The following is a 12,486-nucleotide window of genomic DNA, read 5'->3' as shown; positions in this document are numbered from 1 at the left end:
GAAATAAATAATAATAATAATAATAATAATAATAATAATAATAATAATAATAATACAGGGCTGCCTTCAGATGTCTTCTAAATGTTGTATAGTTACTTATCTCTTTGGCTTGTGGGGGTCACATAACTCCATACCCTCCAATGTTTCTCTGGTTGAAAATAGGGACGTCCCAAGGAAAAGCGGGACCTTCCAGAATCAAATAATTAAAAAAATGGGACAGCTCTTGTAAATATGGGACTGTCCCTGGAAAATAGGGACCATCCACCAAAGACCCAATGATAGCTCATGTGGTCCATGCTTGAAGTTTTAGGCTATATTCCCAGCCACATATAGCTTCAGTTCCTAACTTCCCTATCTTCCTCTGGCAACTGGACCACTGTTTACACCATCCTAGATTGTTTCCATGGTAACTTACTCCCCCCCCCCCGAATTGCTGCCCTGCTGTGCGGTTCATTCTTTACAGAGAATCTGCATGATATTGTTGTCACATCATTGTAGTCTCATTCTTTCCTTTTAATTTTGTATGGCAAAATGGTGCAATCTGGCAGGAAAAAGAAACCCGTAATTAAAGTCTTACCTCCCGCTACAACTTCCCATAGAAAGGGAAACTGACAACGGGATATTAAGAAAGGCTATTCAAGGATAATTAAGAGGCTATTCATTACCAATCCTTCAGCTGTGGCCAACAAGAAACAACAGTGAGGTCAGGCCCTGCAATCAGGAAGTGTTTACTTAACATTGAAAGGACTTCTTTCTGAATGAAGTTTACTCCTGGATAAACTTTATAAAATGGCCTCAGTCGTGGAGGGAAGGCATCGTTGGATGACATGGCATGTTGTTCTAATTCTGTTTCCAACCAATTAACGAGAAGCAGTGCTTCAGCGGTGTAAGAGTTCTAGTGGGGAAGCCACGCTTGCCAGATTATTGGTCGAAATGGCAGCAATTTTGTGGGGAGGTAGCAGTAGGGGATTGCACCTCCCCCCCCCAACAGGTGAGTTGCCGCTGCTTCCTCAGAGAGGGAAGAAGAGAGGTGGCTGGGAGCATTGGCGGAATCAAAGTGGTATTTCCGCTGGCGTGTTTGCACCATGCAAACCTCTCCTCTCTCTCCCAGTAAGCAACAGTGACTCAACTGTTGGGAGGTCAGATGTGCAGTGGTGCCCCGACATGGCATCTGCTATTGGGGTCCCCCTACTGAGCATGTGATGGTTTGCAATAGGCATAATCCTGACTGGACTGGAGAGCTGTGATGCACTATATATATTTTCAGGCAAGTAAGACAAAACTGTGAAGAACAGATGAGTTAGACTAAACCAGGCATGCCCAAAGTCTGTTCCGGGGGCCAAATTTGGCCCACCGGTCGATGTAATCCGGCCCCTGTAGCAGTATATGTCTATATTTCCAGTTAAATCCTAAAAAAAAGTTCAACAACCTCCAGGTCAAATTGCAAAAAAAGCTCAACAACTTTAATCCTTAAAAACTCAACAACTTTGGTTGGCCCTCACGCATGTTAGCTTCATCAAATCTGGCCCTGTTTGAAAAATATTTGGGCACCCCTGGACTAAACGAATGCTACTGTATTTACTCGAATGTAATGCACACCTTTTTTTGGCCAAATTATGTTGCAGAAATTAGGGTGCGCATTCGATTTGATGGTGCCAGCAAATTTCGGTTTCAAGGTTTTGAAAATTGAGGTGCGCATTAGATTCAACAGCACATTAGATTCACGCAAATACAGCACTTTCTTACAAAATTCAAACCATACAATTTGTGGGGTTTTTTTTTTAAACAGGAAAGGTTTGTTGAACTGGTGTTATAGTTCATTTCCTTTGTATGCCCCGAGGAACATAAACTGGATATTTCACTAATTGTTAAGGGAAGGACCTGCAGCAGAAGGAAATCTTTGAATTTCTGATCTTCCTTTATACTGGAAGCAAAGCAGATTGTGCTCAAACATGCCTGACACGTGTGCTGAGTACCGTATTTTTCCGTGTATAAGACGCCCCCATATATAAGAGGCCCCCTATTTTTGGGGACTCCAAATTAAGAAAACACCCCTCAGCACTACCTGTGTATAAGACAAGCCGCATTTTTAAACCTATATTTTTTGGTTAAAGAAACCCTAGTCTTGTCTACGGAAAAATATGGTAATTCTACTGGGGAGCATGGCGACTTCCAAAATGTGTGGGTGGCGCTGTGGGTTAAACCACAGAGCCTAGGACTTGCTAATCAGAAGGTCGGCGGTTCGAATCCCCACAACGGGGTGAGCTCCCGTTGCTCGGTCCCTGCTCCTGCCAACCTAGCAGTTCAAAAGCACGTCAAAGTGCAAGTAGATAAATAGGTACCGCTCTGGCGGGAAGCTAAATGGCATTTCCGTGCTCTGCTCTGGTTCGCCAGAAGCGGCTTAGTCATGCTGGCCACATGAGCCGGAAGCTGTACGCCTGCTCTCTCAGCCAATAAAGCGAGATGAGCGCTGCAACCCCAGAGTCGGTCACGATTGGACCCTTTATCTTTACTATTTGCCATTTGGATTACTTTTGATGACTTGGCGTATGAACAAGAGCTGTACATCTGGTTGTTAGACGATGAAGCAATAAGACAAGATATGGCATGCTTTAATAAGCAGATGGGTGCATTTCGCAGGTTTCAGGCCAAAGGCTGCAAATTTCAGCCACACAAGCGGAAAGAAGACGATGCCAAAGCTGTAGACTGCCTGAATGCTTTTAAATACATTTGTCAACACCTGCCTAAGAATTATATTATGGTTTGACTTCACATCTGGGCATTTGCTTATAATTAGTATGCATGTTAGAAGTGGCTGGTGCTAAATAGGTTTCCAGTCAGCTGTAGCTCTTGCAAAATTCGATAAAAATGATGAGGGGAGGCAGTATTTAGAAAACATTTATTGGATTATTTGTGCTTGCTGGCCAACTTTTGATTGCATGTAACAGCCAGCTAGGTTTAAAGACAAAATATGAACGTTAAAGGAAGCTGCCAAAGATCAGCACATAGCAGATTCAGTCTGTAATCCTATAAATACTTACTTGGAAGTAAGTATCTTTGAGCACAATGGGGCTATTGATTAAACATACATAGGATTGTGGTCTGAGGGAAGGTTTGCAGAGAAGAGTTTTATTTACAGGAAATGCAAAATTGCTTCATCTGTGATATAAGCAAAATAAAATTCTGCATTCCTGAAATAGGAAGTATCTTCCCGCAGGATGGCTTAAGCAATTTCCCGGCTTCACTCAATAAATCACACATTTATGCACCTGTCAAAATTAGCAACCTGTGCACCAAAGAATGACTGGGGAGTTCTGCATGTGACATTCCTCCTCTCCTGCGTTTCCACTTTTCCTCCTTGCATCTTGGCTCCTTTGTTCTCTCCTTTCTTGGTAACAACACAGACCTTTCTCAGGACCTTGCCTGAGGCTTTCCTTCTTTCTTCATGGCTGCTCCTATTCCGTAATCCATGTAACGAAATTCACGCGTTTCCCCCTCAGGCCTGTGTTTCTTCCCAACTTTCTCCCCTCAGGCCTCTACTTCTTAAGAGGCTTGCCTTTTTGTCTCCTGTTTGATTCAGCCAACCGATCTTTTAACCCATGAACGTGCTGGCAACTCCCAACACTGTTAGCAGTATGGAGGAAGCTGCCCTGCGCATGTTGGAATTCTGATTTTTCCAGGGTTCTGAATTGTGCAAAAGCCTCTCTGACTACACAGAAGAGAGAAATGGATGAGAAGTTATGTTAAAGTGTACCAGTATATTTGCCGCTCCGTGCATGTTTAGTAAAGTCACATTCTGAATGCCTGAATATAGCTCATAACTTCAGGCATGGAAATCATTATCCGTACATTTGCTGGGAACCCACCTGAGCTAATTTCTCTTCTCTTTTTTCCCTTTTCTTCCAGGTAGAGGACGGAAGGTAAGCATTCTCACTTTTATGTACCTCCCTCTACTAACCCATTAAAGGGACGCAGGTGGTGCTGTGGGTTAAACCACAGAGCCTAGGACTTGCCGATCAGAAGGTCGGCGGTTCAAATCTCTGCGACAGGGTGAGCTCCCGTTGCTCCGTCCCTGCTCCTGCCCACCTAGCAGTTCGAAAGCACGTCAAAGGGCAAGTAGATAAATAGGTACCACTCCAGCGGGAAGGTAAACGGTGTTTCCGTGTGCTGCTCTGGTTCGCCAGAAGTGGCTTAGTCATGTTGGCCACTTGACCCGGAAGCTGTACGCCGGCTCCCTCGGTCAATAAAGCGAGATGAGCACCGCAACCCCAGAGTCGGCCACGACTGGACCTAATGGTCAGAAGTCCCTTTACCTTTACTAACCCATTACATAAAATGCCACCCTAAGCTCTTTGATGGTAATTTGAAAAAACCTCAAGGAACTTTAAATAGCCCCCAGGACTGTGTACTCTTTGTGGAGCACAGATAGATACATTTTGAAGGGGAGAAAATACAAGAACCAGAATGCACACACACACACAAACACCCACACCCACACACCCACACCCAGAGAGAGAGCGAGAGAGAGAGCGCAAAGCTTCTTTCACCCATATCCATGACCAGGCTTTAGGTAACTGCACTGATTTAGCATTTAATGCTAAAAGAGATTTTCAGGTTTTCTAATAATTTGGGACCGCCCTCCTCTTGCATAATGTCATCATGTGTTTTATGTGGAATGTTGAAAAGCCTTTTCCTTATTATTGTACTGTCAGGAATAACGTTCATTTCCAACCCTGCAGGGTCAAAAAGGAGAACCTGGAATTGTGCCAATGGTAAGTTGTTGCTGGGTTCCTTTGTTTATGGTTTCCATTTTAATTTTCACTGACATGACTCTTTACGGGGCATAGTATGTAAAACAACTTATTTATCAGAGGCATTTATGTTCCATCTTTTGGTCCTTAGATTCCCCCCGCCCCCTGCCCAAAGATAGGTTGCAATAAAACAATAACAGTTGTCAAATAATGGTATGCAGTAATCAGTAACTTGTGTGTCAAGGCCTCGTGACCCCTTTGCCTCTGATATAGTACAATATAGTACAGTGGTACCTCTGGTTGCGAACGGGATCCGTTCTGGAGGCCCGTTCACAACATGAAAAGCCCGCAACCTGAAGTGCCGTATCTGCGCAGGTGTGCGGTGCGATTTGGCGCTTGTGCGCATACGGCGAAACCCGGAAGTAACCCTTTCTGGGATGCTGTGGGACACAACCTGAAAAAACGTAACATGAAGCAAACATAACATGAGGTATGACTGTAAAATAACCAGACAGGACAATGTATATAAGTGAAGAATGGGTCAAATAGACCACAACTTTATTTATTGCAGATGTGAAGGTTTGGGCTTAGGCATTTTAAATCCAGCCCATCTGTTGGGAGTGTATTCTAGGGTTAACCCAACCTTGGGGGGCAGGGGCTATGACCTACATCAAATGGGGTCCCCCCACTGGGGTCCCCGTTTGAGGAGTGCTACAACCTCTCTTCCATCCAAGACGAAGCCACACAAAGTTGTGACAATTGCTATGAGGAAGGCGAAAACCGTAGAGCCAGGGCCAATATGCCAAGTGGAAATATTCCTGCCTAGCCCCAATGGCCAACAATGTCCCTAACCAGGCCAAGCACTGAGAGATGTGTATCTGTGTGGGAAGTGAAAATACATAGCCGCCAGATAGCTTTTTAACGTACTTACAGTGTTTGGTTTTTCATTTTCGGCTCTTGCTCCTTCTGCAGAAAATCTGTGGAAATGTTAATGGAGTCTGCCAGACAAAGAGAGAGAATTCTTGCTGAGAATCATGCTGCAAATTATTACCACAAAATACTTGCTACACTTCACTAAGTTGTGATCTGTTATTAAACTTGTTCTCTGTCTTTAGGTTACAGGTATTCGAGGCCGGCCCGGACCAGCTGTAAGTAATCACTAACTCCAGTATTCTTTAAAGAATGTGGAATATTCTCCCAGTGTGCACTTTCTTCTTATCTTTGGCAGCTGTTCTGATCTCTTCCTTTCAGAGTTGGTTATTGCATCTGCCATGCTATAGTTCTTATTTATATGATTGTTAGTGGTTGCTGTGCATGAGGTCTTTCATATAGATTTCCCCATCGGTTTTCATTTCCTATTGCTCTTCCTGCACTTTAGTCTTCACATATAATACTTAGGAAAGGAAGTCCACCCCCCCCCCCGTGCTTCCCTGTACTTAGATGGTCCCAAGTGACGTGTGTGAGTGTTTGCATTTGCAAACATGGAGTAGGGACAAGGGAGTTGCAGCAGTAGGGTTGCAGGATGGGGGGAGTTAAGCCCTGCTTGGTGCTTCTGTGCTCCAAATCCTGCAACTCTGCCCCTGCAAAGTGGCCTTTCTCTAACATCAGCTGCCACCTGAGTTTCATTGCACTCATTGGAAATGTAACATTTGGTCTCACCTTGAGTGGAAGTGAAAGATCTCAGATCCAGGGTTAGGAGAAAAATAGCTTTCAGTAGGCAGGCAAAAATAACATTGCCAGGCAGCTCAGAATGGTTGGCTTGCTTGTGTTTTCACATAGCCATCTGGTTTGCCACTGTGAGAACACAATGCTGGACCAGATGGGCCCTTGGCCTGATCCAGCAGGGGTCTTCTTATACATACGTTGTAAAGTTCATTTTAGGTTGCTGACCTCTTGTCCCTGTCTGCATACCTGTCAACTGTCCCACTGTAAGCAGGACATTCCAGAATTGCAGAAGCAGTAGGATCTTGGGTTGTCTCATTTGGGCTCCCGCAAGAGTGTGGTCCCAACAGATGCCTGTTTTTGTGGGTCATACCCTTGTGTGAATCACCTGGCTCCTGCAAGAGCAAAGCCCTGAAAGATGCACATTTTGGGGGGCCGTGATCTCACCTAAGTCTCGTGATTTTCTCACGTGCCCTGATTTTCCTCTGCGGGATGTTGGAGAGTATGCATCTGATGTTTAACCAGTGTTCTCTGGGCAATTCTTCACGTGTTTTCCCTTTAACCCTCAATAGTGAACTTTTTTAGGGGAATATGGGCCATAGTTTATGGCAGTGGCTTCCAAGCACTCTGCCTTCAGAGAGGACATTCCATGTTGGCTCCTTTGCTGAGGAACTGCTGTGCATCTGCCACAGAACTCTAGCCTGAAGATTCTGGAGCAGATTTATAACCCACCATCAGTTCATGTGATTGTAGGGATTCATGTGATTGTAGGGATTCACTGCTGTCCTGCCTGAACTGAGAACAAGACCTGGAGAACACACTCAACATTCCTCTGTGTCTTCATATTGCTGCAGAAGATTAGTAATGCCAGGTGGGCTGCTGTTCATGAAAGCTTACCAGCTATTACCAAACTTCTCACTGACCAACTCCTGAGAAGCTTACAAGGCTCCATGGAACACAGTTTGAAAACTACTGTGGCAATGCAGTCAGTCACAGAGGACCCAGATGCATGGAGCCAAACGAGAGCAGCTTCAATATTAACAAGACAATGAATCCATGTTTCATGAAAGAGATAATTACTCAACTTCCAAACTGTGCTGTGCTCATTAAGCTATTTCAAAATGTATGCATATGCCCCTAACAGTTCTAATTGTTGGTCTAGGGGCCTCCGGGATCTCAAGGACCAAGAGGAGACAGAGGACCAAAAGGAAGACCTGTAAGTTGTTAACATATGCTTTCAAGAACCTTATTTAATATATTATGTTCTTCACACTTGCAGCAGGCGTGGTACCCCGGATTGACCTCCTGTTGGAAGGAAATATTACTGGATACATACAGTATCTTGTAATGCTTGGTTTGTCTGCAAATTTATTTGCAAATATAAATGCATTGCATAGCTAGACCAAAACAGAGAAGGATTAGTCAAGTAGAGAAGGATGAGTCAACATCCCCAGTGATGGTCAAGAAACCATCCTTTGATCAATCAATTACTGGTAAAGTGTCAAGGAAACTTGAACAAAAGGCTAGATGAAAAGCAAATAGTCTGCCTTCTACAACTTGGTGCCAAATATGCCTTTAGTGTCTTGTTTCATTGCAGAGCTGCATTTTGAAGTAGAAAATGTGTATTTCTGCATTGCTTCATGATCACGTCAAGCAAGGGTCTGGCACAAATTGGCCAAGTGATGGTATGGAATGTTTGCAGTCCAACTTCTGTAAGAGATGGGGAACGCGGCTGTGTCACAACTGAAGTTGGCTAGGGTTTTAAACCTGTCTCAGATCCTTTGTAGGGACGCGGGTGGCGCAGTGGGTTAAACCACAGAGCCTAGGACTTGCCGATCAGAAGGTCGGTGGTTCGAATCCCCGTAACAGGGTGAGCTCCCGTTGCTTGATCCCTGCTCCTGCCAACCTAGCAGTTTGAAAGCATGTCAAAGTGCAAGTAGATAAATAGGTACCGCTCTGGTGGGAAGGTAAACGGCATTTCCGTGCACTGCTTTGGTTCGCCAGAAGTGGTTTAGTCATGCTGGCCACATGGCCTAGAAGCTGTACGCCGGCTCCCTCAGCCAATAAAGCAAGATGAGCGCCGCAACCCCAGAGTCGGCTACGACGGGACTTAATGGTCAGGGGTCCCTTTACCTTTACTTTACAGATCCTTTAGATTGGGGGTGCTAACCAATGAGGTGCCCTCTAGATGTTGTTGAACTAAAGTTCCCAATATTCCAGTGGCAGAATGGGTCAGTGCATCTGGCTGATAACCAGAAGGTTGGCGGTTCAAGCCCACTCAGGTACAGCTGTAGGGAGGAGTTTATGATTCTATGGCTGGCTGGGCTGTTGGGAGTTGTAGTCCAACAACAGGGCCCCATATTGACTACTCCTGCTTCAGACAGGGACACCTTTGTGGGATGGGCTGATGACTGGGATGAGGACACAGTGGATAGGAAAGATAAGGGACATTGAGTTCGGAGGCAAGCTGTCTGAAGGAGAGCTACAGAATAAACAATGAACCGGGAGTATAGGAGCCTGAGGAAAGAGGAACAGAAGGAGGCTTGATGAAAAGGGCAGAGAAGACAGGGAAAGAGTTAGAGACAGGCCTCTGGAAAAACCTTGCAGAGCTTTAAGGTAATGATGGTGCTGTGGTGGTGGTGGGGTTTAGAGAGACAGGAATGCTATGGAAGATGACTAATTGGTGGGATGACTAAAAAAGAAAGCTGGGGAATGAAGCAGTGGCTGAAAAGATGAGTCCCGAGGAAACAATGGGTGATAGAGATGTGGAGATGAAATAACAGAGCCAAGGAGAAATGCAAGAAGGAGGCACAAGCACATAGGACCTACGATCAGGTGGGAACATGTTGTATGGGCTGGAAGGAAGCAGGCAATGATGTCTTGGAAGACTGGTAACTGTGGGCCAGGAAACAAGGGGATATAGGATTGCTAAAACCTTCTGTCTAGACTGGGATGAGGAGCCAATGCCCCCCCAAATGCTGCTGAACTCCAACTTCCAACAGACCAAGCAAACATGGCCAGGTATGATGGGGGTTGCAATACAGAAAGGTCTGTACTGGACCAAAGTTTCCCCAGTCCTAGACTAGACCTTGGCAAGGCTAGTGTACCTTTAAGAGTTACAGAGAAAGAGAATTCCTTTGGCCACTTGTGGGTTGCACCATTATGAGTTGGCGATGTTAAGGGAGCAAGGAGGGCCAAAAGACTCTACTGACTGTCTCAGTCTCCCTGGGTTGAATTTCATATATTGATTTGAACAAGCCTTCCAGTTCCTTGGCTGCAAGCACTTCATTATGTTGTCATGTTTCCCAAATCTATTTTAGGCACTGAGTTAATGAGGAAGCAATGCAAGAATAATAGTGTGTTATGGTGCCATCTCGTGGTTCTCCTTAGGCAACTACGCCATTGCAATATGCACTGCATTTTGGGACAAGTTGACATAAGAAGCTGCAGGGTTAGCCTCTAGCTAATGCATATTTTTTAAAACTCTAATCTTTTGTTTTGAGGCAGCGATCCACCAGTGCAGTGGAATTCTAATATTCTTCATTTTAAACTTCTTCTTCTTTTTAAGGGTGAGAGTAGATATCAGTCTTAACCGCTTAGTGTGATGCTCAGCTTTATACCCTGTGATATCGCCCTGAAATAGAAGGAATTTAGGCTTGTTCGCACCTTCCACTGAATGCAAGCACAAGTTGTCTCTTCACGTGTGCAAGTGCTTGTGTGAAAGACTGTACACTTGTTGATTTGTTGTGTACATACAGGTAGACAAACTGTACACTCGTTGAATGCAACGTGTGAACACCCCTGTAGTCATAAGGAAATACAGTGCAGTCCATGGTTCAGATAACCTACACTTGGAAAATACTTTAGAGATGGGACATTTCTTGGAGAATGCTCACACCAAACTTGCTGGCTCCAGCGAGGCAACACCTAAGCCCTCTTCACACAACAATAACTGTGGATATGATGAAGATGTGGAGGGGAGGGGAACCGGATTAGAACCAACCTCCATTTATTGGAACATCAGAGGGTCATAGCACCATAGGTTGCACAGGGTTCTAGACTCTGCACAGAGAACCTGCAAGCTTTTTTCAGATTTTCTGAATGAATGCTTAGAGGCTGGTGGGAGGAGGATAGTAGACACCAGAGGAGCAGTAGCAAGATTCCTGGGGGTTCCAGGCACTCACCCAGGGTCTGTGTTCCTTTGGAGAATTGAGACATGGCAGAGACTGTCATAGCTTTAAGAAATATGGTTTATTCACCTAATTACACCTTCAGTCTGTAGGGAGGAAGTCCAGATTTTACAGCTTGGTTGTTTCAAGAAGGTCTTGTTCCCCCACAGCAGTGCAGGCCTGGAGTCCAAGGCATCTCTCCCAGCCAGCCTTCATCCAGCCTACCCAACATGGATCCTAATCTTTTCTCTCCCCCTTCTTCTTCCCACCACACCTTGCTCTATAGGCTCTTTTTTCCTGCCCCATACCCAGTTACCCTGGCAGCCTTCCAAATCCCCAGTCTCTCTTCACACCTCAGGACAAGGGAGATAGACAGTTCTCTTGCATTGCCAATAGCCCTCAGTGGTTCTGTATTTTTTCTTAACGGCCCTTGCTTGGCTGGGTCATTTTTGCTTAGGCTAGATCTGAAGCTGGTATTTCTCCCTTCACATTTCAAATAATCAAAATCCTGCCATTTATTAATTTTTAAGGATTTAGGGGTCCCCCCCAACCTATAACAATATTTAGAAAACCAATGTTCAGTTTTGTTTTGTTATAATCAAAAGATGGTACACAGTATGACCACTGCAAGTTTCAGAATGCCTCAGATTTCTGTTGTGGTGATGTTATTTTGGCTGGCCTCTCAATCTCAATAGTTAACACTGAACAATGGCAAGTTTAGAAGCCTCCATTTGATGTTTCATTTCATCTGTGGGAGCCTACCTTCTTCTTGAGTTAGAATCTCTCACTTGTCAGCAATATTTCTATATTCCTAGTTTTTTTATTTAAAAAAAACCCCAAGCATAAAATATGCTGCAGGTGAGAGGAAGATGAGGTGAAAAACATGAAGAGGAAGCACATTTGTAGTTCATATCAAAAGGCCATCCCTGCCTATTGAAGATGCTGCTGGGCAGCACTTATCTATTGTCCTCCTGGTCTCTCATACTCAGCTACTAAGTGACTCATCCATTCAAAGTCAAAATGGCAGAGCCCTGTCGCAAATGAACAAGGCTATGGAGTGCATGAGGTTACCTCAGATGAGTCACCACAGATTTTATTCCAGACAGCTCCATGAAATATTTCTTCTGTTTTCCTCATTCCTCCCCTGCCTCACTGTCATCCAAACAGCCTGTTTGGCTATATGCCTTGTGCTGAAAAAGAAGCTATCGTGTGGAATTATCTTGCTCTAAATCTTGGACCGTGTGCCATGGAACCCAAGAGGTTCCTCTCAATTTGCACCAGTGTGAGTGAAAAATGATAGAGTGGAGTAAATGACAATCTGGGGAAAACCTGACTTGCTGTTTGCGCCGACTGAGCCCTAAAGCACTCCCTAAATCTGTTTCGGAGGGTGCCTTAACCCTATGGAGCAGATTTAGAGGGAGGTATAAATATTGAAATACTTTATTGCCACTTGTACAACTTGTATACAGTGAGATTACACGAGCACCCCCCACTCAGCTCTCTTAGTCTTAATTCCCCTTGTTTACTGACACAAACCCACCAAACCCAAAAGTCAGTTGCCCTGTTATCTTTTCATTCAGCATCCTAATAGCCCAGGGATAGAAGCTGTTTCTTACCCTGTTGGTGCGACTAATCATGCTTCTATATCTTCTGCCCAAGGGCAGGAGATCAAGAAAGTGCTGGCCAGGGTGTGAATCATCCCTGAGAATTTTCCTCACTCTCCTGAGGCAACGTTCTTCCGCTATTTCATCCAGCGGATTCATGGGACAGCCCATAATATCTTGTGCTGTAATCACCACCCTCTGTAGGCACTTCCTATCAGATGATGTCAAAGGTCTGAAAGGATGAGCGGGAATTGGTGAATATTGCCTCCCCCCCCTGCTTCCCACTGACAAATTCCTTCT

General features: G+C 44.8%; 1 protein-coding gene across 1 annotated transcript in view; it reads left to right on the top strand.

Annotated features, from left to right (window-relative positions):
* The window catches only part of COL5A2 (collagen type V alpha 2 chain), a 182,321-nt gene that overhangs the window by 87,275 nt on the left and 82,560 nt on the right, over positions 1 to 12,486 (top strand). Inside the window, exons 4-7 of the mRNA XM_083703922.1 lie at positions 3,907 to 3,920; positions 4,740 to 4,772; positions 5,867 to 5,899; positions 7,576 to 7,629. Coding sequence (XP_083560048.1) covers positions 3,907 to 3,920; positions 4,740 to 4,772; positions 5,867 to 5,899; positions 7,576 to 7,629 — 134 coding nt within the window. The remainder of the gene's footprint in view (positions 1 to 3,906; positions 3,921 to 4,739; positions 4,773 to 5,866; positions 5,900 to 7,575; positions 7,630 to 12,486) is intronic.

The sequence above is a fragment of the Podarcis gaigeae genome, assembly GCF_964106915.1.
Source record: "Podarcis gaigeae genome assembly, chromosome: 1".
NCBI classification, from domain to species: Eukaryota; Metazoa; Chordata; class Lepidosauria; order Squamata; family Lacertidae; genus Podarcis; species Podarcis gaigeae.
This window is presented reverse-complemented; position numbering and strand designations above follow the sequence as displayed.